The following is a 25362-nucleotide window of genomic DNA, read 5'->3' as shown; positions in this document are numbered from 1 at the left end:
TCCGATCGCTATGATATACACCTGAAACGAACCGGATATTGTATGTCAATTATACTTTCACTAAAAGACATCAAAAATCAATTAATAATAAATAAATAAGTAAATAATTGAATACAGAAAACAACAACAACAACACCCTCCCAGTTCCAGGAAAATCACCTTGCGGGGCATGGATCCTGTTGGAAGGGAATCAGTGGTGCTGTGTTTATACCGGAGAAATTAGGAAGTCTCTGTGCACTAACATGCATGTTCCCAGCAGGCTGAGGGGTGAGGAGGGCGGTGAAGGACCCACCCCCTGCCTTACAAAACTGGGGCAGCTGAACACCCGCTCAGAGGGAAGCGTCAAAGCCATAGTGTTCCTGCCTGTCTTTCTCTGTGTGCCCCCGAGGGTACTGCCAAAATGGCCCTGGGACCTCAGAGCTGCCTGGCCCAGACCATGCCTCCTCCTCGGGTCCAGGCCCCAGCTGCCTCCCTGATCCACCAGCTGCAGAGGCTGAGCCTCCCTAGCACCCGGGAACCACTGAAGGGAGCAGTGTGCAGCTGTCTGTCTGCTCAGAGCATGTGCTAGGAGGCTGCTGGAGTGGAAGGGGAGGGGCAGTGTGGACAGGGGCAGGTTGGGGCAGCAGGTGGGGCAGGGAAGTCCCTTTGAGGTGCTTTAGCCATGCAAGGTCAGAGAAAGGACAGAGGCAGGACTGAAAAGCTGGGAAGCTGGGCCCATTCAAAGTCTTCCACGCCAAATGTTTCTCGAGACTCTATGCAAGGCCCCGGCAGGGTAAGTAAGTTAACTAGATCATGTGATTAGTTGGCCGCACAGCCAGTATTGAACCCAACACTGACTCTTAAATCCATGCCCTTGGGATCTCTCCCAGGATGCCGGAGGGGAGATGTGGCTCCTCTCTGCAGACCTGGGCTCAGGAACCAGAGCTGGAGGTACGGCAGGCCAAGTCCTGGCTACCTCCCCACTTGGGCCAGGGACACCTGGAGTCACGGCATCACGCAGAAGGACTACGGGCATCCCAGTAGCAGGATCAAGCCCCCTGGGAACCCAGCACGCACCTCGCTTGGGAGTTAGCCCCGTTGTTCTGCTGCCAAACGTCCTCTAGACGGGCCTGTCACAGACATCCTCCAAGGTTGTATATCTACTTCACAGAGCTGGCGGTGTAGACCTCAGGAGAGAGACCTGGGGGATGGGAGAGGCACCGCGCAGAAACCATGTGACCCCCTCCCCCTACGCGGGGAGCAGCCTGCAAGGTTCAAAGGCATGTCATAGGGGCAGAGAAGACTCCAGCCTAGTTCAAAACTGAACGGTTGATTCAAAGGCCAGGGACTGGCTGCAGCTCAGACTATCCTGGGACATGAGGAGGAGACAGAATCTGGGAGGCATCCGCAGGGCGGGGTGGGTGCGGGCTGCGCTCTGTGGGCTGGGACCCAAGACAGACTCAGCAGGGCTCATGAAGGGAGGGCAGAGAAGACCTGAGACTCGAAAAGAGAAAACCAAATAGCCACATCATTGATGGGGTCAGAACTGGAAAGGAATCAGAGCTCAGACGAGCAGAAGGGGGTGGGTAGACCAGGGTTTAGAGTCCAGAGAACAGGGGTCCAACTCCTGGCTCAAATGCTTGCTAGCTGTATGACTTCTGGCAGGTTTCTTAACCTCCTAGAGTCAGCTTTTCCACCTGAGAAACAGGGAGGATGACACATCTCTTCACAAGAGCTTTGTCAGGATTTAAATGAGATAACGTGCACGACACCCTTCGTACAGGGCCTGACGTGCAGCAGCTCTTGAAGATTATTGCACCTGTCAAGGTAGGTTAGGGCAGGAGGGAGGCAGATCATCAGACTTAAAGAGGCCAGACTGACCATATCAGCACCTGCTGAAAGGGCAAGATAGGATCCCGGGAGTGGCTGGCCTAGGGAGAACCGAGCTGAAGAAGACAGTGTGCAGGGGAGGAGAAGGCGAAACCTCTGAGACTCAGTTTCTTCATCTGCAAGGTGGGTATGCAAATATCTAAGCTGCAGATGGTGCGGAAAATTCGATGAGACGAGATGTGAGCTATCATTTGGCACAGGAACCAACGGGCTCACGGAGGCAATCAAGAGACCCTCGCCCCCCAGCGCCAGCTCGCCACCACCCAAAAGGAGGCATATGGCACTTGGTCTCACCCTGCCTGTTCTCAGAGCTCTTTGGTAACAGGACAAATGTCAAGACAAATAAACAGGCAAATAATCTCTTGATTATTCAACGAACTGTCAGCAAATCTTTGCCCTGTCTGTTGCCAGGACTTTGGCTGAGCACTGAGGATTCAGAGATGATGGGTAAGTTCATGCTTTTTAAGAGTTTCTGTTGGAAGAAGGGTATCCAGGGAAGCTAAGCGGTTTATACCAGTGCAGCAGGAGCCTGGCGGGGGCGGGGGGCAGAGATGCCAGCTGGTCTCAAGGTTTCAGAAAGGAGACATTGGCCCATCCCAGGTAGACCAGGAGGTGAGGCTAGATTTCAAAGCCAGAGGGTGAAGACTTTCTAGTTCAGCATCATAATCGCGGGGCTTATCGCAGAGCTTGACACAGAGCAGGCTGGCAAAATCATTTGTTAAATAAATTAATAAAAGGTAATAAAAAACAATATTTTGGAGGCAGTGTGCCTCGTTTTATGTAAAAGATGTGCTTGCCCAAACTGGAATGTAAACCATAATCAGACATATAAGTCAAAGTAACCCCGGGATTTCCATGCCAAGAAATTCGATAATGGATCCCTTCCTAAAAAGATGAATCATTTCATAACGGGCAAAAGTCCACTCCTTCTATATTACTGCTCTGGAAAGACTGGTTCTGTTTAGGTCCAGCGTGGCTCTAAAAATGTGATCTGCTTCCAAACACCTAAGAGAATGATTACAAATACCGAATTTAGACCTACTCAGAAATTGCAGAGGTAGTAGCCTAGGGTAGGACCCAGGATTCGGCATTCTAAACACCTTCCAGGCAAGTCTGGGGAAGACAATCAACTCGTGAGAAGCCCATTTCCTATTTCCCTCTTTGATGTCCTTCATTACCTCCTTCCTAAAAGCCTAGCAGGCTCCATCAGTTCATGATTCTCCCCTTTGATGCACAGAGATCCCATGGGGAGCTTTGATGCCTGCCTGGGTCCCACCCCTGGGCCGTCTGACTCAGTTGGTTCTAACAAACATCAGGGCTGCACTAACTTCACCAAATCCTGTATCCCTGCACCTTTTCTCAGGCCCAGAGATCAATGTTAGCAGACCCCTCTGGCTTTCCCTGAGTCTCCCCATCAGCCATATCTCCAATGACCAGAAGGGGCATCTGGAAGAAAGACGAAGCCACATGCAGGACCGGCCTTTGAGGATGGAGGCTGCAGACTGAGGATGAAAAGGGTCCCCAGCGGTCACCGAGTTCACTCCTGGCAATGGGGAGCCCGTTCATCACCCTCTGATTGCCTTTTCTCCTGTCTCCCTGGGGTCTGTAGGCAGGAGGCAAAGAGTACAAGACGGTCTCCTGGTGGGACAGGTTGCTGGCAAATTGATTCTGCCCCAGCCCCGGGGCAGGCAGTGAGCAGTGCCCATCAAATCTCTCACCTCCTTATCGCCAGGCCCAGCATGCTGCTGCTCAGACTAGGCGAAGGGAACAGCTGGAACTGAGGTGGCTGCAGAAATTGACATCAGGTGCCAGACATCCATTTGCTTAACAAACTGGCTAATTTTAACCTCTGTCTCCCAGACCAAAACTCCTTTGAAGGGAAGGAACAAAAAAGAAAGAAAGTGATATTTAACACATTTCTATTTCTGTGCTACTCAGTCTCTCTCTGAGGTTGCAAGTTGGAGCCTAATTGATTTCTTCGTCAAAAGGCGGGGGGGGGGGGGGGGGAGCCAGAAAGGAAAAACAAACAACCGAGAAACCTTAGCTCACTCCCATTGCAATCAAACCTCTCCAGTTCTGCCGACTGCTGAGCTTTTTATTTTTTAAGACTGGCCAAGTGACTTGCATAATTTAAGATCCTTTCTAGCACTGATCAGCCCGCTCTGGCCAAGCAGTTTGCTGATTAATTATTAATCAGGCTGAGTTTAGGATGAATAATCAGCAAGAGTCAGGGCTAATTTGCAAATGTCCCCCAGGAAGGTTATCACTTAAAACCCTTGGTGGAGAGGCTCAATGTTAACCTTTGCAATTAGCCACAGGACATTGGTACTGGTGAGAAGCAGCAGGTCTCTCCTACTAACAAGTCAATCTTGGACACCTACTAAGTGCCAAGCACAGCATTTGGGGCTTTCCAAGGTTCTTCAGGCGGAGACACACGTAAGCAAGAAAATATCCCGTATGGACGAATGCCTAAAATAAAGCAAGATGCTGGGACAGTGAATGAAGGTTACTTTTGATTGCATGCATAGGGGAGGCCTTTCTAAAGAGGGAAGATTTAAACTGAACTTTTGCATTCAAAAAAGCTGGGTCTGAAAAAAAAACAACAACTTTGAAGGAAGAGAATCTTAAGCCCTGGGAATAGCTAGTGCAGAAGCCCTAGAAGAAAGCCCGCTTGGCCCACCAAGAGACAGGAGGAAGGCGAGTGTAGCTGGGGCACAGGGAAGGGCGTGAGTGGTAGGAGGGAAGTCAAGGAGGTGGGCAGTGACCCAGTAACGTGGCGTCTTGTTGTAGGATTTTATTCTAAGCATGATGGGAAGTCGTTAGCAAGCCTTTAGCAAGGGAGACATGATTTGATGTCGATAAACATCAGTCGCCCGAGTTGTTGCATGGAGAATGGGTTACAGGGGGGCGGAAGCAGGGAGACAGGGCCATTGAGCAGGCAGAGATGCTGGGGCACAGAATGGGCGTGAGCACTTCCTCTAGGGAACAGACAAGAGGTGGAGAAGGCTGGGCGGAGGACAGGTTAGGGAGGGAATGAGAAGCCAATGTCCACGGACAGAAGAACGGATTAACAAGATGTGGTATATAATACCACAGAGTATTATTCAGCCGTAAAAGGGAAGAGAATTCTGGGACGTGCTAATATGGGTGAACCTTGACAACACTAAGTGAAATAAGCCAACACAAAAGAACAAATACTGCATAATTCCACTCATATGAAGTCCCTAGACCAGTTAAACTCATAAAGACAGAGAAAGGGTTCTCAGAGGATGGGAGCAGATGGGGTGTTATTCAGTGGGGACAGAGGTTCAGTCTGGGAAGGTGAAAAGTGTTCTAGGGATGGAGAGAGGCTTTGGTTGTACAACCATGTGAATGTACTTAGTGCCACTCAGCTGTAAACTCAGAAATGGTTAAAATGGTAAATTTTATGTATATTTTACCACAATAAAAAAATCTGCTTGGAAGTGTTCATTTTGAGATTCTTGTTAAGATTCTGAGGTTCCTGTTTATATATATAAATTTTTATACATCATATAAAATTATTTATATTTTATCTATAATATATAAAAATATATAAGTATATATTTATAAAATTATTTATATTTAATATATAAATATATAAACATAAATATGTATTTATAAATTATATATAAATATATAAATGTATATTTATAAAATTATATTTTGTATATAAAATATATAAATACATATAAATTAACATTTATAAATATATATAATATATATATTTATATATTATTATATAAATATTTATATATGGAGCCCAGTGGGTCCCTCCAGGCTGGACATCTAAATTGACAAATAAATGATAATGAAAGCCAAAATGTAATTTGTTGAGGTTACCTGGAAAAGAGAGCAAATGGAGACGAGGAGGGTCCCAGGACCCCCTGGGCAGGCCACATGTGAGGGCTGGACAGAGGCTGGGGGAGACAGGACAGGGGATGGAGCAGGAGTGCCCACAGGTAACTAGCTGTGTGGCTTCCTGTCAGCCAAGAGAGGGGAACAGTTCAAGAAGGACAGATGACCAATGTCATGTGCTGCCCAGAGGCCAAGTCAGGTGACCAGGGAGAAGCAATACTGGATGTGGCAATCTGGAGGTCACTGGCAATCTCATCAAGGTCCGTTTTAGTGGCAGGTGGGGCAGACACTGAGAAAGGGTCTGTTTTCAATAACCGGCAGTGGCTGAATGGGAATGAGTAATGGGATTTTGGGGCGTGCTGCTTTTGTTTTGATTTTACACAGTCGATATTAGAACGTGTCTCTATGCTGTTAGCAGTGTTCAAGAGAGAAGAAAATAATGGATGCAAGAAAAAGGAGATGAATTTAGCAGGGCAGTCTGGGAAATAGGGGGTCTAGAACATAATGGGCAGGGCTAGCCTTGGACATCTCATCCACTGTAATATGAGGTGTGGCAGAGACACTGACTCACCAACCCTTTCATCTGCTTATCATGTTTCCAGGCTCCTTTGCAGCTAGGCTGGACCACGTGGCTATTTCTGGCCAATGAAATACGAGTTGAGTATGCGTATCGTATCTGGGACGGGGCAATGAAAAGTGCGTGCTAGGTTGGAGAACCTGGAGAACCCTGCCATGGCATTGCAGAAGGCCACACATTCCAGAAGACCGTGGAACTTCCTTGAGCCTGGATACCCACCTGCATTACTATGTGGATCAGAGCCACTCGGGACTGACCCATGGCAGAAAGGTCGCATGAGTGAAAAAGAAACCTTCGCGGTATTATGCCATTGGGTTTTAAGGTTAATGAAGCTCAAAGAAGAAAGCGGTAAGAGTTGAGGCCGGGGTGAGAGGCAAGGGTTGGATCAAACAGGGCCTTATCAGTGGCTGGAATTTTATGCCACAGACAATGGAAAATGATTGAAAGCTTTTGCCTGGGGCTTAGCATGTCAGATCTGCATTTTAATTAAACCATTCTGGTAGCAGTGGGGAGGATGAATTGAAGAGTGCCAAGAAGCTGGGAGATCAGTCAGGAGGTTATTACAACCCACAAAGAAGAAAAGATGAGGGGCTGAACTGGGGGAGTGGCAGTAAAGATGGAAAAATATGTTATAGGAGGTACACTGGGAGAACTCCAAGAACAGGGATGATTCCCAGATTTCTGGAAGACTTGGTCAAAGAAGGTGATACCATCAACTAAGAAAGCAAACAAACTCTGACCCTTTTAGTAGCCAATGATGAGTGACCTTGGGACTCGCTCACTCGGGGACACTGGTGGACATCGAGGTGGAGACGTCCCACAGCTAGTCGGCTCTACGGTTTGATTCTCAGCAGGAGGCCAGGCTGGGGAGCCAGATTTGGGAGTTCTAAACAAGCAGGTGGTACCTGAAACCATGACAGCAGATAGGCGTACCATGGGAGAGCGTATGGAATGGGAAGAGCAGTAAGTAAGAACAGAGTCTTGGGGACATCAAAGGAAACAGAGAAGGAATGGTCAGAGAGGTCCAAGAAGCATCGGAGAGAACAGCATAAAGCAAACAGAAAGTTCTATAAGAGAATAACCAACAAGGTAAAGGATGAAGTGCCAGTAAGAAGAGACCTAAAGACTATCTCATGGATTTGGCACTGGAAGTGGTTAGTGTTGGGGTGAAGGGGGTGGTTCTTTGATGATGATCTTAATGTGAATGTTTTCAGGGGAAGGCTGGGGCTAGAAGCCATGGAGAAGGACGTGAGGAATTAATGCGGAGAGGACTTTGAGCAGACCACTTGTCTGAGACCTTGGATGAGAAGTTCCCAGAGGGGATAGGGTTCTACTGCAGGAAGCCTCCCACTTTTCAAGCCAACCTGGCCCTCTCGCTTCCCAGATGATGAAATCTGCTGAGTTCAACAGTGATCATCGGCCATTTCCTCAGATTGTCAAATGCTAGTTTTCAGTAGGAATCCTGCTTCCTTGGTGAGTCTGGGAGTGTCACACACGGGGCCCCCCAGCCACCAAATGAGGACAAGCTGAGATGAAGGAATTCTAGGCTCAGGGTTAGAACAGGTCAGGTTAGCTTAGGTCAGGCTCAGGAAGCCAGAAAAGGTTGTAGGAGCAAGAGACAGGCACAATCAGAATGAACCAGGGGATAAGCGAGGCCAGGAGTGAGTAGAACACACTGTTATGGCCAAGTTTCATGAACACAGAGACCGGTATTGGGGTCTTGAACATTCTGAATGAACTGATGTCATTCTGGAAGGCAGCTTTTGCCAGAATGCGAGGCCTCTGGAAGGGCCCAGAACAGTTCCTTCCATCTGTCTTCGAGGCACCATCAGGCATCTGGCAGCTCCTCGAGAGAGAGAGGTCGAAAAGAGCATCTTGTTGTCTGGTGCCCTTCCCAGTCCTGGCACGGGCCCCTGCACGACGACGTACTTAGTACAAACCTGTTGCATACAGTCAGAGCAGAGGACATACTCCGTACTAACCTACTGCATGCAGTCAGACCCACGGGGGGCAGGACAGCTGCCTGACCTCAGCTTCCCATGCAGAGAACTTGGCCAAACCACAAGCCCCAGCCGAGCCGCTGTGCCAACAGTGGACAACCCCGGCTCACTTCCTGCTCCCTCCAGCTGCGGCTTTTGTTCTCTTTCTGAGAGCAAGTTCTCACCCAGGGAAGCGAGGAAGTCACGTTGTTGCTCCGTGGAGAGTGCAGAAGGCCCGGACTCTGCAGACGTGTTCTGTCAGCGGCGTGCTAGGGCACTAATCCTTTCCTACTGCTCGGCGGTGGGGCTGGGAATGCTATTTCCAACTCCGAGAGATACGGGAGATGAGATTTTAAAGGGCTGGTTATTTATGGCCTGGCTCCTGATGGATACAACAGATGCAATTTCATGGGCTCCATCAGAAGAGAACAGCTTCTTGGGGTGGCTCAAAGCATTGTGATGTGGCAGGGAAGGAGGGGGGAGGCAAGAGCCTCAGGAACCCACAGGAAGGCAGGAGCTTCTGCGTCTCAGCTGGAATAGGCTTATCCCCCTCCTGGCTCCAAGTGCCATTGGGTTCAGCAGCCTTGGTCATGCACCATCTCAGCTGCCTCCTGAGCTTCTCTGCCAGCTTGAGACCATGACCCTGCCCTGCTCTTGACGTTCAAACAAACCGAAATCCCAGAGGACAGGCATTAGGCCCATGACCCTCCAATGTATGAAGTTTAAGGACACATAAGGCACTGTGATGATGGGTTTTTACAGGTGCAATCCCCTCTGCCCTGAATGCTGATCCCTGAGTCCTTCCCGTGGTGGCTCTTTCTCAATAGTCAGGTCTCAGCTTCAATCTGACCCCCTCTGAGAGGCCTCCCTGACCACTTTATATTAACGGGGCCCCCACTGCTCCTATTCCCCATCTTGTTCGTTTCCTTCATGGCACCCAACACAAGTGTATTTTACATTTATTTTGTGATCTTATTAATGTCAGGCTCTGCCGAGTAGACCAGAAGTCCCACAAAGGCAGAGGCTTTATCTGGTTCCTCCACCACTGTATGCCCATGCCAAGCCCAATATCCAGCAACCGAAGCCCTAAGTGGTCTGCTTGAATGAATAAATCATGGTAGAAGATGTTGGTGATAAAGACGGAATCGGTAAGGGTGACCATGATGATGAAGGAGACACTGTTGAGGGTGATGGTGCTGGTGTGCTCCTGACGATGACCTTTCAAAGCCCAGCCACGGTATTTAGCCCAACACCAAACTTGCCCGGCCTAGCCATCGATTCCCCCTGACCATCACCTCTAGAATCCTCAAAAGACTATAGGTCAGCACTCAAGCGCACCTGTGTCCCTGTTCCCAAGCCCTGCTCCTTCTGCTGTGTCCCTCTGTTTGGTAGACAACCCTACCACGGTCATCAGCCAGGAACCTGGGAATCAACCCAGACTCCCGTCTCCATTCCTCCTTTCCAGTGAACCCCCCAAGGCAGCTGATTCTGCATCTGAGATGTTTCTCGATGTCACCCCTTCCTCTCCATCCCTTCACAGCTGCCCTAATTCAAGGCTGGATCGTCTCTTGCCCGAGTGGTCACAAAAAAAGGTTTTATAGCTGGTTTCTGAGCCTTCCAGTTGGAGCCAATTAAAATTTAGAGTGATTGTGTTACCTCTCCGCTTGGAACACTTCCATAGCCTTCTACAGTCTTCGGAATCCTCTCCCAGCTTCTGAACACGGAACGAGGTTCTTCCCGACCCATGCTCTCCCTGCACTCACCCTGCACCCACCTGCAATGCCCCCAACACACCAAGGCCCTTTCCTGCTCATGACAGCGGTAAACTCTTGCAACTCAGTTAAATTCGGAAGTCACCCCCTCTGGGGCTCATTTGTCGCAGGCCTTCCGGCAGCCCCTCCCATCCTGACAGGAAGGCTCTGTCTTCTCTGTGACGCAGTTTGCTTTTCGCGAACCACCCTCCTCCGCTCCCAGTCCGGGAGTTGGAGCAGGACAGAGAGTCAAGTGACCTGGGCCTGGCCCCTGAGAACACTCAAGGTGCATCTTAGGGCTTTTGTGGGAACCATCAGGAACGAGAAGCTTCCTTTTTGCTGGGATTGCTAAGCCAGCAGAATGCTCAGAGCTGATGGTGGCTGCCTTTGCTACCTCATGGGGAAAGCATCCTGAGGAAGCCGACACATACGAGAGCAAAGTGGTGGGAGGGAGAGAAGTAGATTCTGATGATATTATCTGCATACCTTGATCCAGCAGTCCCTGAAGCCAATCCCTCGACTTTTCAGTTACAGAAGCCAGCGCCTTCCCTTTTTACCTTGAGTCAGCTGGAGGTGGGTTTCTATTTCTTGAACCAAAAGAATACTATTACATTTCTCTTCTCAGTCTCCACGGGAGCTTCTTTATACCTTTTAGAAAGGCACCTAACATATGATATTGTCAAGCATTTAATTATATTCTGCCTCCTCGCCCTGACTGTAAGCTCCAGGGTCCAGCATGATGCATGGCTGTTACATAAACATCAGTGGAGGGAATAAACAACTCCTTGGGGACGGGACTGTGTCTTTGTCTCCCCAGCACCTACAAGAGCCTAGTTCATAGGAGGCTCTCAATAAACGATTACCGAAAAAAAAATAGGGGAAAAGTAACAAAGAATGTAAATGATCTAAACCAATGGTTTAATAAAGCACATGCGAATGAGTAAATAAGTGAATAGTTATTATTAACAAATCCCCGTTGGCGTGCTGTTCTCATTCTAATTATATCTGAATCTAATGACTCCTGAATGAAATATCTAGTTAAAAGTCGCTGAGATCAAATGGTTCTAGTCGGCTCAAATTTCACGTGTAAAATGCTTAATGATTAAAACAAAGTGTTTCGAAGAGGAAAAAGAATGTTGCTAGCAAAGTTTTCAAACTGAATGTCTGTAAAGTAGACGGCAACTTTTGTATCTCCACCTATAAAAACAAAAGCAAAAAAAGCAAGGGGAACAAAGGGAAGAAAAACCCTCAAAGCTGGATCCAGAGGGTAGGCTGAACCCGCTCTCCAGGGAAATTCTCTTTCTAGAAACAGCCCAAGTCTACTGGGTGGCCCCAGGGGGCAAGAGATCCAGATGGGTCCAGCAGGTTCTCTTCTATTGTTCTCCGGGAGGGGGGGAGCCACCGAGGCTCAGAGGCAGATGGTAGAACCCCCCGGTCGGTGTGCCCTGGAGAGAGTCCTGGGACCACTTCCCTGCTCTCTATCTCAGGGATCAGGGGAGCTCCCATGGTGGGTAGGGTGCCCAGTAGCAGCCCTAGGATGAGGCTCTCCCTGTCCCCTTCTCTCCCATATCCAAATGGTACCCACCCTTCGAGGCCTGTTTCAAATGCAGCCCCCCTCGAGGCCTTGGTCCTCCCACCTGAGGGCAGGATCCTCTTCCGAAGCCCTGCAGCGTGCCCTCCTTTCCCTCACCACTTCAAAGGTTTGGTGGAGGCAAGTCTGTTACATAGAGGTCCGTGGGGGCTTGGCTAAGGGTGTGGGGACACGGAGACTGTGCAAGCAGACAGCAGATGATCCGAGTGAAACAAACAGTGGAAGTCCAAGTACACTGAAGGGGGCAAGGAAGAGAGGCTGGGGATCACTGGCAGAGGCTGACCACGGGGGTCACAACCAGGAAGACGGCGGGGGGGGGGGGGCTGGTTCTAGGATCTGCACAGAAATCCCACATACCGGAAGGAGCTTTGAACTCCTTCCACCAGCCTCCCTGCCACAAACACACCCCTGCGGCTGGCCCTTTGGCCGGCCCCCAGGAAAAGGGTGGCTTCTGTTCTGAGCACAGGTCAAGCCTTGCCTGCCCTTCCTGCTCCAGGAGGAAACTGCCACCCGGGGAAGGAGAGAAGCAGAGAAAGAGAAGGAGCAAAGGAGGGAGGAAGGCCCAACTGCACTCTGCAACGTCATCGATTAGAGCCAGCGAGAGGGTGCCGAGCAGAGCTGTGCCTCCCCTCTGGGTCTGGGACAGTGCTCTCCTGAGTTTCTCTCCAGACTCTCTGCCCCTCTCCCCAGCGGGCCCCTCAGGGCAGGCGCTGTGCCCGACCCCCAGCCAAGTCCCCCCTGTTCCTAGCCCTCCCCAGAGCAGCCACTGTCACCACATTGGTCCACTCCCCTCTTCTGCTTTTCTTTAAAGATTTATTTATTTATCTGGGGGGGGGGGGCGGGAGAGGGGCAGAGGGAAAGGGAGAGAGAATCCTCAAGCAGGCTCCCCGCTGAGCACAGAACCCAATGCAGGGGCTCGATCCCAGGACCCTGAGTTCATGACCTGAGCTGAAATCAAGAGTCGGAGGCTCAACCAACGGAGCCACCCAGTCGCCCTTCTTCTGCTTTTCTAACAAGGCAGCTCGTTGGCCAGTCTGGGGCTGGGTCCAGCCAAGAAGAGGCGATGCTGCCTGCCACGTGCTCACAAAATGGGGCTCTGGGAAGACAGTTTCAACAAAACCCCCGCTCTCTCTTCTGACCTTTGCAAGGGCATCCTCCAGTCTGACGCAGGGGCTCTCTGCCAGGCCACCTTCCCTGGCCTTCCAGGCAACTCCCCTGGGAGCTGCATCAGCTGGCGAGACCAGTCTGTGCCTTTCTGCCCGGCGAGAAGCCGCTGGGCTGGTGGGCTGGGAGGAACGGCCTCAGTGGCATCACTGAAAATGGGGCTACCAGGGCTCTGAGTTGCTGGAGATGCCTGATCCTACGTTTTCCCCTTCAAAGGGTGAGCCCGTGACTCTGGTCCCCATCCCAGGAGTGTTGTGCCTACTACGAGCCAGGCAGCAGCTTACACGTCCAGCCCCCTCAACACGCTTTGTAGGCTGGTATGACGAGCCCCGTTTTTCAGAAGTGGAAGGAAACCGAGACTCAGAAGTAAGTAAATATGCTTTAACAATTATTAAGAGGTGGATCAGGGTTTTGAGCTCAAATCTGTCTGACTCCCAGGCTTGCTGTGTCCCCAGTGAGATGCCAAGATACATAGACCTCTCTTCTATTCTTGGAGGGCACATCCGGCCTTCTCTCCTTCCTTAGTCCAGAGGCAGAGCCTTGAGAGACGCAAATGGACAGTGTCAAGCATGAGGCAGACGGAGGAGAGGAGAGATTCTGGCTCTCGTGTCTTCCCAGTGGGCTCTCATTGACTCATGTTCTCCACAATGGAGAGGCCGGCTGGGTACTGGGCTGACAATCACCCGTACTTGTTATGACACGATCCCGATACCCTCCAGGGACACAGAACCCAGGGTCTTAAACAACTGAGTTTTTAAACCCCAGCTCTGCCCCTGCTCAGTCCTAGCCATCTGAAACTGTCCAGGGGCCCCGTGAGGAACTTTAGCAATGGTGAGAGTATTTTCCTAGAATTTGAGGGGAAGGAATGGGGCTCCATGAAGGACACAGCCAACTGATTTGGTCATAGCAGAGCAAAGACCCATTCCCCCTCACCCCCAAGAAGGATCAGTGAGAATATCTGGCCCTGAACTGAGTTCAGCGAACTAGAGACAGGAGTATGAATGCGTAACAGCGGTTCGCTTGGTGAGGGTAGATGGTGATGATTTGGCTGTGTGTGCGTGTGTGTGTGTGCGTGTGCGTGTGTGTGTGTGTGTGTGTGTGTAGTGGGGCAGGAATACCAAATACACTCTCTAGACTGTAACTCTTAGTTCAAACCCAGCTTTTGCTCACGGACAATCACAAAATAAAAATAGCAATTAATTTTGGAGAGTGTACATCTAAAATATTTGGGGATCTCTCAACACGTCAGAGGGAGAGGGTTTGGTGGTCACCATAGAAACAGCCCTTTCCTGCTCAAAGCGAGGACTGCCGGGTTCCCAGTGGCCAGTCACGGGCCAGGAAGCAGGAAGCCGCAGGGCACCGGCTGATGTCCGCGCTCCGCGGGGCTCTGCCGCTCGGGCCCACGCCGCTATTTCTGTGCACCCCTCCTATCCTGTCTTTCGTTGTGCCAGCGCAGGGCTGCAAATGGATTATATCCTGCCACATTTTTGGCTTTGAATAGTCCTTTGTTTTATGAAATAATGTTCTGAGGAGTTGGCAGGGTTTTTTCCTAATGTCCTTACCTGGCAAAATAGAAAATGTTCAACCCTCTATTTCTCTAATTGTTTGGAAATTTTACTGGTCGGCAAAATCCAAACTGGAACCCCTAATGAACACTCTCCTGCTTGTATCCCACATGGGGAGGAGAAGAGTGGGGAAACTGAGTCAGGAACATCCCACGCCCCACCCCCATCCTGAATCAGTGGGAATCTGCTATCTGGGAAAGGAGGTAATGGATTTTTTCTCTCTCTCTCTCAAAGCTGCCTCTGTCTTCTCAATAGGTGAAGGGAGGCCCAGTTGTTCACATTCATCTTTTCTAACAGGATCTGCAGTCTATGACTTGGCACAGAACTCAAGAAAACATCCTAAAATCTTAATGCATGGCGATATAAAGCAGCATTCTCATAAACCAGCAGCACCACATTTTCACAGGGACCCAGGGATCCATAAAGGAGAGGGGCAGGCGAGAGCGTGGGTTCTTCGCACACGTGTCCCGAGCCTCCACGTTTGTTTATCCATAATTGCTATGCAAGTATAAATTAGAACAACTGTATCCTGCCTGGAAATGGTGACACCAACCCTGTAAATAATTATAATTTAATCTTAGAGCAAAGAGTTCTGAATGACTCCCCTAACGATTTCCTCTGCTTAATTCCTTCCCCACTGAGTGACTTAATAGGAAAAGGAATAGTCTTTCAGATTTGTTTCACTCCAGAAGTTTGGACAACGTGTGGATTCACACCTGGGGGGGCAGAAGCGGTGGGAGACCATTTGGCCCACGGATAAACAAGTGAGTCGAAGAGGCCTTGGGATTGGAAGAGACGGAACTGGCAGGCCTATTCATCTTGGCATCTGTTTACAGAAGCGAAAACTTGGGAACAACCTAATAAGAGATCCGATGAGTAAACACTTGTCAGTCTGACGAGGGAATGCCACACAGCTGTGGCAGCCCTTCGCAAACGCGGCATGATGTAACGTGCTGTCATGGCTACGAAGATGGCCTTTCACGTCCAGCTAACCTGGGGTCGAATCCTGGCTCTGCTCCTTACTAGCTGTGTGACTTCAAGCAAGTGACACAACCTCTCTGGACCTCACTTTCCTCATCTGTAAAAGGAGGGAAAGGATGCTTCCTGCTTCATAGAGTTTCTCTAAGGAAGAAATGAAATTACAGCGGTAAGAGCTTAGAACCAGCCTGCGACGTATTGATAGCAAATGCTCAATAAGTGACGCTATTATTGTGCCGCTTATGTTCTGGAAGCATCTGCAATGGTTTAGGGAAAATTGTCATTAGATAACGTAATGCTAAGTTAAAAATATATAACCACAGATAGATTTTAAGATCCTAATTTTGTAATATTAAAATATATATATATATAAATAGCCAGCTGGCTCGATCCAAGCAAAGCAAAAAGGCCAAAGGGGAATTCATCAAACTCTTAATACTTCTTACTCATTGTTCCATACCTTTTTATGTTTTCTGCAAGAAGCATATGCATTACATTTACAGCCACGAAAATAGGTATTTAACGAAAAGAGGCAGGGGGACAGAGGGCCTCGGGCTGGCAGGCACTGGGGTTCCAGTGCAGAAGACAGGCACCCAGGCTTTCATCCCCACTCCCAGCACCAAATGTCCAGCCGCGGCCCCAGACTATTGACAGAACAGCCACCTGCCCACAGAGGTCTGTCTTTGGCTCACATGTGCTTCCCTCAACTCCCCACCCAGGGGAGTGAAAGGTCTGGCCAAGTTCACTCAACAAGCTTATGACACCAAAGTCTTCTGACTCCCAGGTCGGATCGCCTTCCCCTGTACCAAGACGTTTGAATTCTCTGGGCTACACCCGTCGCCAAATCTCTGAGTGCGTATTTGGGAGGATTTCAGTTCCTATTCTATCCCCCTGAAATAGTCACACTTGGCTCCTGCTGTGGTTTTGTCTGACTTTCTCACCCTCAAAGGACCCTGTCTTACACAGCTGATGTTTCTATCATGTGGCATGACACCTGGTCTGAAAGAGGTGTTCAATAAATGTGCCCCTGCCTCCTGTTTGCTTCCTCTCCCTCCCTTCCTCCCCACTCACACTGACTGCCACGTGTCCTTCCCAGGCACTGTCCTCCCCTGACTCTCAGACTCCTCGGCGACACACCCTTCTGTGGGCACTTGAGGTGCGGACACAGGCCTCCCTGCGCCCTCAGCCTGATAACACAGCCACGAGGAGATGACAAGAGAACATTCTAAGCCCCACACCACCATGCAAGGCTTGTCACCCAAATAGGAAGCTGGACACTTCCGGAAGCCAAACTCCGCTTGGGCGTGTCCTGTGGGTCTAAGTCTGGGACAGTACGAGCCGCTAAGGCTGATAAGCCTTGTCATCCTTCTCTTCCTGAACCCATCAACACTGAGAGTCTCCATGGCCAGTAGAGCAAACCGTGTCAAGCCAGAACATCAGAAACCCAGACACAACGCCTTGCCCGCGGCAGGGCCCTAGGAATGGCCACTTAACGATTCTGTTCCCTTTGCTGGATGCTATGAATATGCCCTCCACAAACGCAACTGTACTTCCAATCATTGCACTGAGACCCTGCCCGTGGCCTGAGAAACAGGACATTTGTAGTCTCAGTGCAAGTCACTCCACCAAGGCCCGTTAGGAAATTCTTTGCCAAGGGTACACTTCAAATCGGATACCAAAGTCACTGTAAAAATGGACCCCAGCTCTGAAAACATGCAGTGCGTTTTCATCACGATGAGAACCGAACTCGTCAACTGTGGGTCCAGGATGCGGCAAACGGGCCACGGAGCGCAGGCCCCGCCGCTGAGGAGCCCCTGCATCCAGGTGAGCCCCGGTTTCCCGGGACCGGGGAGGGGGCAGGACGGTGTGCTTACCACAGCGAGGAGCCCTCGGTGCCCGTGACTTCCAGAAAGTCGTAACCGTCTTCCAGCTGGAAGTCAATAAAGACCAGGGCGATGGTGTCCCCCAGCTCGGCCAGGACGGTCCACGTGCAGTCGGCGTTGTTGTGGTACTCCGAGGGGAAGTGGGGGCTGGAGATGATGCCGCTCTGGCCCCGCAGCGTCCCCCCACAGGCATCGTCCGCTGTGGGCACAAACAGAAGAGGCTCGTGTGAGCTGCTCTGCTTCCCAGGCCCTGGCACTCGTGGGCCTCAGCTATGACAGGCGGGGAGGGTCCCGGCGCGGGATGCACAGGCTGGATGGGCTGAGATCCTCGTCTGACCTGGCCGGAGAATAATGCCACCTTACCATGCGTCAGGCCCTGTTCTGAGAATTTCAGATCTGACTGTGCTCACTGAACAGACAAGGAAACTGAGGCACAGGGCGGTTATGTCACACAGCCACTAAGCTGGGACCGAGCTCTGACATTCAGAGCACCTCCGGAGTACTACACGTACTGCCCTGCCGTGAGCAGGGAAGGACTCAGCTGTCACCTTCACGGCCACGGTCACCACTGTGGGGAACAGGATATTTCTTCCCACCAGATCTTAGGAAGTCTCCGATGTGGGGAAACAAAACAAAAACTCAACACACCTCCCTGGGGCGACACTCAAAGGGCTGCCTGGCCAGACCTCTGCGATCCTCCCTCCTGCCCTTGTCTGCAGGCCAGCTCTGTTCTCGCGCTGTGCACGGCCAGCCTCCTGCCCTTCTCACACCGCTCCCTCTGCCTAGGATGCCCTCTCTCCAGAGCAACTCTCCTCCAGCTTTGAGGCCTGACTCCAATGCCACCTCTTGAGAAAGCCTCATGTCCTCAAGTGTTTAGTGACTGCTCTCTCCTCTGGGCTCCTGCAGCAATGCGTCCGATGGTAGACACGGTACTTCACCCTGTCTGAGTGACCCGTTCATCCGTCTGTCTGCCATGCCGGTTCTGAGCTCCTCTGGAAACCCCCATGGGCAGGGACCGTGTTTTACTCCTCCTGCCACACAATCTGGCAGTCACGCCGCTCCAGCCCAAACTCCAGCTGAGACTTGATATTCACAAAAAACGATCCGGGAAACATGCTCTGACATAGAACAGTTAAGAGGCCTGGCTTCTGAATTATTGCAGACCTCGGTCTGAATCCTTTCCCTGCTGCTCACTAGCTGGGCGGTTAGGGGAAGTCATCCAAAGTCTAAGCTGTTGTCCAGGAGCCTATATGCAAGTGAGCGAGTGTAGTACACTTAGCATGTGTTGTTAGAGGCAGGACTAAGTGGTGAAGGAAGAAGAAATGCAGTAGCCGGGTTCCAATGTGTGCCAGAGGCAGCCTAGTAACAATAAAAGTATCATTCCCATTTTGCAGGTAAAGAAACTAAGATACACAGAGATTCAGGCATTTGCCACAGGTGACATGGCTCATAGTGACTGAAGGAGCTGGAACTCTAAGCCTGATTCCAGGACTTGTGCCCTTAACCAACACACCCTCCCATCTCCCAGGAGTACAGTTCATACTTGGAGGACATAGATAAAGCAGCAAATGACTTTGCTTGGGTGAGTCAGTTTGGGAAAAGTTAACAGAGGAGATGCCCTTAGAGTTAGGTTTTGAAGGATGAATAGGAGTTCTCTAGATAGAGAAGAAAAGAACGGCATTTAAGAAAACAGGGAAACGAATGTCGTTAAGCACAGGAGCACAAAGGCACATGGCATGCCTAAGACAAGTGGCTCTACATGGCTTCTCACAGAGCAAACTGAGAGAAATGGTGGGTGATGGTACTGGGAACGGAGAAGGAACCACGTGACAGAGAACACTGGGCCAAGAAGATTTGGCAGCAGTGGACTGTATTGGAAAGGAAATGGATTTGGGGGTCAGGAAGGCCTAGATCTAAATTCAGCCTCCACAACCCCCGCCAGGTGACCGTGGGCGATTATTTTTGGCAGCTTCATTTGGCTTCTCTGCTCCATGGTTTGCTGGGATAACTGAACAGGACTGTTAATGGGACAGTGCCTAGCGTCAGCCTGGCCCAGGTAGAGGCCCAACAAGTACCAAGTTCTCCTTTTCCTTCCACGTCATCTGGGGAATCAAAGGTAGTGAAGGAATATGTTAAATTTGCATTTTAGAAAGATCCCTGGGGTCATGGCACTGAGGACGTCTGAGTCAGGGGAGTGGGCAGGATGCTTTTGGTAGGACATAGTCACCAAAGTCCCGGGGAGGCCAGAGGAGATTGGAGCTGAGGCTACGGGGACTGTGGGAAGAAGCAGAATCCACCGGCATTGGCAGTTGCCAGGGATGAGTTCCAGGTTTGGGGCATGAGAATCTGGATGAATGAAAAGTACCTCCTGTGGCAGGGAACCCGGGAGGGGAGTGCCTTGTGGAGGGGAAGGCAAGCAGGAGTTCAGTTTCGGATCCCAGGGCTGCGTGTGTATGTGGGATGTCCTGGTGGAGAGACGGAGCTGACAGCTGGATATACAGAAGCAGTGTGGGATGGAGGTCAAGGTGAGTTCATCCGGGGATCCTGAACTATTCTCATTAATGTCTTTCTACAGGGTCAAGGTCTATTTCAAGAGAATGAGCCTATTTCTAAATGCCATCTCTTTGCATGAAGAGGTTGTTCTAATCATCAAAGCCTGAATGAGTGGCAGTGGGAGGATGAGAAGGAACAGAAGGACTCAAGAGCCAGGCCGGGGAGAAGAGAGAGAACACGGTCTCTACCTGGGAGGGGCCAGCGAAGGAGAGGAGGGAAAGAGGACTTGGGGGTTTGTAACAGGGCAGCATTATGATGCTGTCTGGGCAAACGGGGTGGGGGGGGGGGACCCGGAGGAGAAGCAGCTCTGCGGGACAGTGATGGCCCTCGGCACTCCCATGCTGAGTATGAGCTGCTGAGGGTAAACAGGCGGCGGTGCCCACAGAGAGCGCGAGCTGGGGGGCCAGTGAGCTGGGGGGCCATTGAGGCTGGGAGTCAGCAGGAAGAGCAACCATGGCTCCACGGGAGTAAAGAAGGCCTGGGCAGAAGCGACATTTACTGATCTGCAGGCAGAAGCAAAGACCCCTGAAAGGAAGAGGGGTCAGAGTCAGGCAGGAGGGGAAGTCAGGCCGGGTGGGGGGGGGGGAGGGTGAGGGAGCAGTGTCAGGAGTACGGAGCCGCAAGCCCTGGTCCGCGCTGTCCTGTTTCCTCGGGCCTGCGGGTCCCGGTGGTTGGTCAGCGCAGCAGCAGGCCCTGCGGGAGGGAAGCAGGTTGTGGGGGAAGACGCTGACTCTGCGGCCTCTGTGTGGTTCTGGTCTTAGAAAGCCAAGCAGCCATCCTACCCGGTTCGCGGCCTCAGCCCAAGCCAGCCCGTCTTCGTGCTCTCCTCCGACTGAACCTGACCTCCCTGCATTGCCTTCCCAGAGAGCGTCCGCGCTGTCCACGCAGTGCCTCGTGCCAGAGGGCTGGGGCCATCGGGGACTTCTCCCAGCCACACCCAGCCGGAGACCAAACGCCGCCCCTCCCTGTAAGTAGCTCTTGACCGGGCCTCCCGTCTGCCCTGCACCTGCTTCACGGGGAAACCACGTCACCGTCCAAGTCGACCACAGCCATGAGGCTCCGTCGTGCTTTCCAAACATCCCTCCTGCTCCAGTCCGTCACTCTTCACACTGAAGCCTGAGCGATCCTGGAAACACAGTCCTGAGGACGCCCCTCCTCTCTGTAAGAACCTTCGATAACTCCCACTGTCACTCATGATACACTAGAACATCCCGAGGCTTATAAGGACCGTAAAGGGACTTGCTTCGTACCAACTTCTCCCCACCCACCTCCCACCGCCGCACTGGCCTCCTTCCAGCTCTTCTGATGTACCAAGCATCTCCCTGCTCCAGGACCTGGAAAGTGCCAGTTACTCTTTGTGGAACCTTCTTCTCCGCCTCACTGGGCCTGGCTGGCCCCTCCTCAGCCTTTAGGTTCCAGTCTAAGGGTCACTTCCTCAAGGATCTTTCCAGATACAGAAACCCCTTCCCCCATCTTATGCTTTCAGAGCGCCACATACTTTCCCATAATGAATCATTTTCCCAAATTCATTGATGGGTTATGTCATTTATTTAACATCTAGACTGTGAACTCCATAAGGGCAGGGGCCGTGTCTGTGGGCAGCGAACCTGGGCTGACGGCTGCTCGGTCACCGTGGCTGGGCGGCGTGCAGCCCCTCATCGCCATGTCTAAGGGCCTTCTGCCATCCGGGAGCGGCCGCACAGCCGCTGCCTGGGGCTGGGGCTTTGGGAAGTTTGTTCCCCACGTGAGTTGTAAGTTTCACCCGCAGGAACGCCTTTTAAAACAAACACACCTTTGCCTCTGGACCCAGAAGTTCGGTAGCGAGACTCTCTTGCTGGGAAGGAGAAAGGACTGTTGACATCCAGCTAAGGGTTTAACGGAGCTCAGTGGAGCCTCGGGGCTACTCAGCTCTGAGGAAATGAAAATGTCCCCAGCATCTACCACTTCTCCCGGCATATGGCAGGCACTCAGGAAACGGCCATTGAACAATGAAATGAAACAGGACGTGGAAGCTCAGAGAGGTTAAGTAACTTCCCTAAGGTCACACAGTGGGTGGAGAGTTAGGATTCCAGCAGAATCTCTCTGGCGCCGGGACTGTGGCCTCTTTATGACACCACATGTCCCTGCTTAAAAGCAGTCTGGTAAGCCATCCTGAGATCTTCAAGCTCCTAACCTTAGTCGATGGTTTCTAGACTGTGCTGGAACTGAGGACTCGAGAGCTTGAGGCCCACGGCCCGGAGCTGCCAGTCCCCTCTGGAGGTGGCACCTTTCCCGTCTGAGTGGTCCCTGCCTCTCGGGCTCCTCCGACACCCGGGTTCCTTGAACATCCTGCTTTGATTGAAGACGCTCTAGAAGTTGTTTGGAGATTTCCTCTCACTTTAAACAAGGCATCATATTTCATGGTTACAACTTCAGAGCCATAAAATATAACCTTCAGCTGACACCACAGTCCTAAAATATTAATTTACACTTTCTCCGTCCCTGGTGATGGGCATTCTGCACCGCCATTGGGTCGTGTGTATTCTAAGGTGCAGGTGTGTGAGGCCGAGCGTTGCCCTTCCAAGTTTATGACTTTATTTACGATCGACTTTAAGTTCCACTGAAATTTCTTCAATTAACTTTAATTTTAGAGAACTACCCCCCGGCCCCCTTGGATGTCTGTTAACTCTCCAGTGACTCACAAATTTCGGGGAGGGACGGAGGAGCCATCCTACTCCCCCTTCCCTGCATTTCAGGCAAGATCCTGGACGCCTGCAAGTTTGGGGCCCTCGGCTCTGGGCTTCTGTCCATATCCTCAATGCCCAGGCTACTCTGCCTCTGAGGAAACAAAAGTCCCCACAGGCCCTGGGGGAGAAGCTGCCATCCGACAACCCAAGTGTGAGGCAGGAGCCAGGGTGCGAGTGCCCTAAAGGCTTGATGTTCTCCCTAGTTTTTTGATGTAAAGTTCCACGATTCATTACTCGCGTATAACACCCAGTGCACCATGCAATACGCTGCAATCACCTGACGGCATCGCAATTTCTGCCCCTCCCCAACCCCCGATGCCTTCCACAGATATGGTCCCCCAAGGCATCCTTCTGGGGAGAAGAACGCAGGCGGGACATGCTATTCAGTTACATAACTCTGTGAGCGTCCATTATAGGCCAGGCGTTGTGCTAAATGCCTCACTGATATTTTTTTGTTTAATCCTCAAACCACTTGAAGAGATAGGTATAATATCACCTACATTTTACAGATGAGGAAACTGAGGTTCAGTGGTTTTTATTATTTTTTTTAAGATTTTATTTATTTGCGAGAGAGAGCGCGCGCGCATGAGCTGGAGTAAGGGGCAGAGGGAAGGGGAGAAGCAGACTCTCCCGCTGAGCAAGGAGTCTGACATGGGACTCGATCCCAGGACCCCGGGATCATGACCTGAGCTGAAGGCAGATGCCTAACCGACTGAACCACCCAGGCGCCCTTGCTCGGTGGTTTTTAAAACTTGCCCACAGTCACATGGCTACTAACTGTTGGAGCCAGGATTCGAATCCAGCACACTCTAACCCCAGACCCAGGCCATTATCCACCTGTTTCCAACACTGCTCCAGGCCCTGGAGATGGGTTTTTCCAAGTGTGAGAAGCCCCCTCCTGCTCCCCCTCTCCTCCGCTGGAGGGGCCCGCGGCGGGGGCTTTGTGCTGCCTCCAAAGTGCGGCCAGCTCCCTGTGCTCGGGTAGAGGTGGGTGAATCTTGAGTCCGTCTCCCTCTGAAGAATGGAAGTAGCCCCTGCAGACCCTGGCTCTCCCCCAACCCCGGGAAGTGGCATCTGCCCAACAGAACAACCTCAGGCCCCCTCCCTAAGGCTTCTCTCCTGGAGCTCATGGGACAGGCTACAGAGGAAGGTCCAGGGGAACACAGGAGACTGGGCAGTGCCTGGCCAGGTGGACTCATCAGGGGGTGCACCCGGGAGAGGATAAGCGCTCAGGCCCTGGGCCACCAAGCCGGAGCTCTGGAAGCAACAATGTCACCACGAGTCTCCTGCCAGCTGTCACAGGCCATTGTCCTTGTCTGTAGCAGACAGTGGTGGCCACGAGCATGGCTGGGAGAAGCATGGACTTGCTAGAATCCTGGCTCCGTGGCTCTTGAGCCGTGCGGCCGCAGGCAAAGTCCCTCACCTGCCCATACCTCAGTGCCCTCACGTGCAATAGCTCTTAACGTCCCGGGGTTTCTGCGAGGGTTCTGTGAGGCTGGAGGAAGGCAGCGCGGGGTCTGGCGGGGAGTTAGCGCTCATGGAATGGCAGTGTGCGGCGTGGCGGCGGTCGGAATCACGCAGCGCACTCTCACTGCATCATCGCCGCGAGCAAGGGCCTCTGCCGCACGCGTAGCGCTTACCAACCTGAGCCTCACTCCCCCCTTGTGAGTTGAGCACTGTTACTGGCATTATGTACAGGTGAGCGAACCAGGGCACAGAGAGGTTGAGTAACTAGCCCCAGGTCACTCAGCTAGTGGGCGGGAGTGGTAAGGCCAGGATTTGAATCCAGGTGATTGGACTCCAGAGCACATTCTGGACAGCTCTGCCATAATAACAGGGATGGCAAAGGTGACTGGAGAAGGACTGGTGACCCCAGCGGCAGGAGAGGAACCCCATGGTTAGGAATGGTATCTGGGAGCCATTCCAGAATCACTCGAGGTCCACACTGGCTGGCATGATATTTGCTCCTCTCTGCATGTCATGTAGTGTGATCAGCGCAAAGGGGCCCAGTGTGTGCTTCCCAGGCCCTCCCTGCCACCGCACTGCCAACTTAGGGTCTCGCATCCCTCTCCCCACCCCTTCCTAGCTCAGACCTTCCTCAGCCACAGAATTAACACGCCCCCTCACCCATCCCCTCTCCCCCCGCCCCCGAGGACATCTGGGGGCATCTCAGACTTTATCTGGATGAAACGAGCTCTCCTGATTCCCCTCAGGGCACACGCTCCCGACTCCCTGTGACAGTCATGCCCAGCTCAGTTATCGACATCCTGCCCTGCCAGCACTCAACAAAGAGCCTGGGAGTCAACCTTGACCCTTTGTTCCATCCACGCCTACCTGCATCTCATCAGCAGGGCTGTTGGCTGTGTCCCCAAACCATGGTCCCCGTCTACGCCCTCCCCTCTGTCTCTCCCACGGCGTCCAGAATCTCCAGCCTGCTTGCCTACTGCAGCCGCTTCCTGACTGGTCCTCCCGGTTGTACCTCCCACCGACTACAGTCCCTCTCATTCTAGCATCCAGAGTGATCATTTGAAAAAATTAAGTTCAACTGCACCATACCTGTGCTTAAAATTCATCCCTGGCTCCTTCCTGAACGTAGAACCAAACCCAAACTTCTGGTCCTGCTTCACCACAGCAATCCCTCTCCCCCCACCCCTTCCCCCCATCCTACTTTACCACACGGGCCTGTTTTCTGTTTCTCTAACATGTCAAACTCTCTCCTGCCTCAGGGCCTTTGCACCTGCTGTTCCTTTTGCTGGAAATGCCCTTCCCCCGGTCTTCACATAACAAGCTCCTCCTATCATTCAGGACTCACTGTAGATATCACCTGCTCAGAGGGTCCTCTCCTGAGAT

The 25362-nt window shown here is 51.7% G+C and overlaps 1 protein-coding gene across 1 annotated transcript in view; it reads right to left on the bottom strand.

Annotated features, from left to right (window-relative positions):
* The window catches only part of CSMD2 (CUB and Sushi multiple domains 2), a 571607-nt gene that overhangs the window by 346520 nt on the left and 199725 nt on the right, over window positions 1-25362 (bottom strand). Inside the window, exon 5 of the mRNA XM_087858682.1 lies at window positions 17225-17432. Coding sequence (XP_087714808.1) covers window positions 17225-17432 — 208 coding nt within the window. The remainder of the gene's footprint in view (window positions 1-17224; window positions 17433-25362) is intronic.

This window comes from Ursus americanus, chromosome 33 (assembly GCF_024610735.1).
Source record: "Ursus americanus isolate L20-20 chromosome 33, mUrsAme1.1.p, whole genome shotgun sequence".
In the NCBI taxonomy this organism is placed as follows: Eukaryota; Metazoa; Chordata; class Mammalia; order Carnivora; family Ursidae; genus Ursus; species Ursus americanus.
The sequence above is the reverse complement of the archived record's forward strand: the minus strand, read 5'-3'. Positions and strand labels throughout refer to the sequence as shown.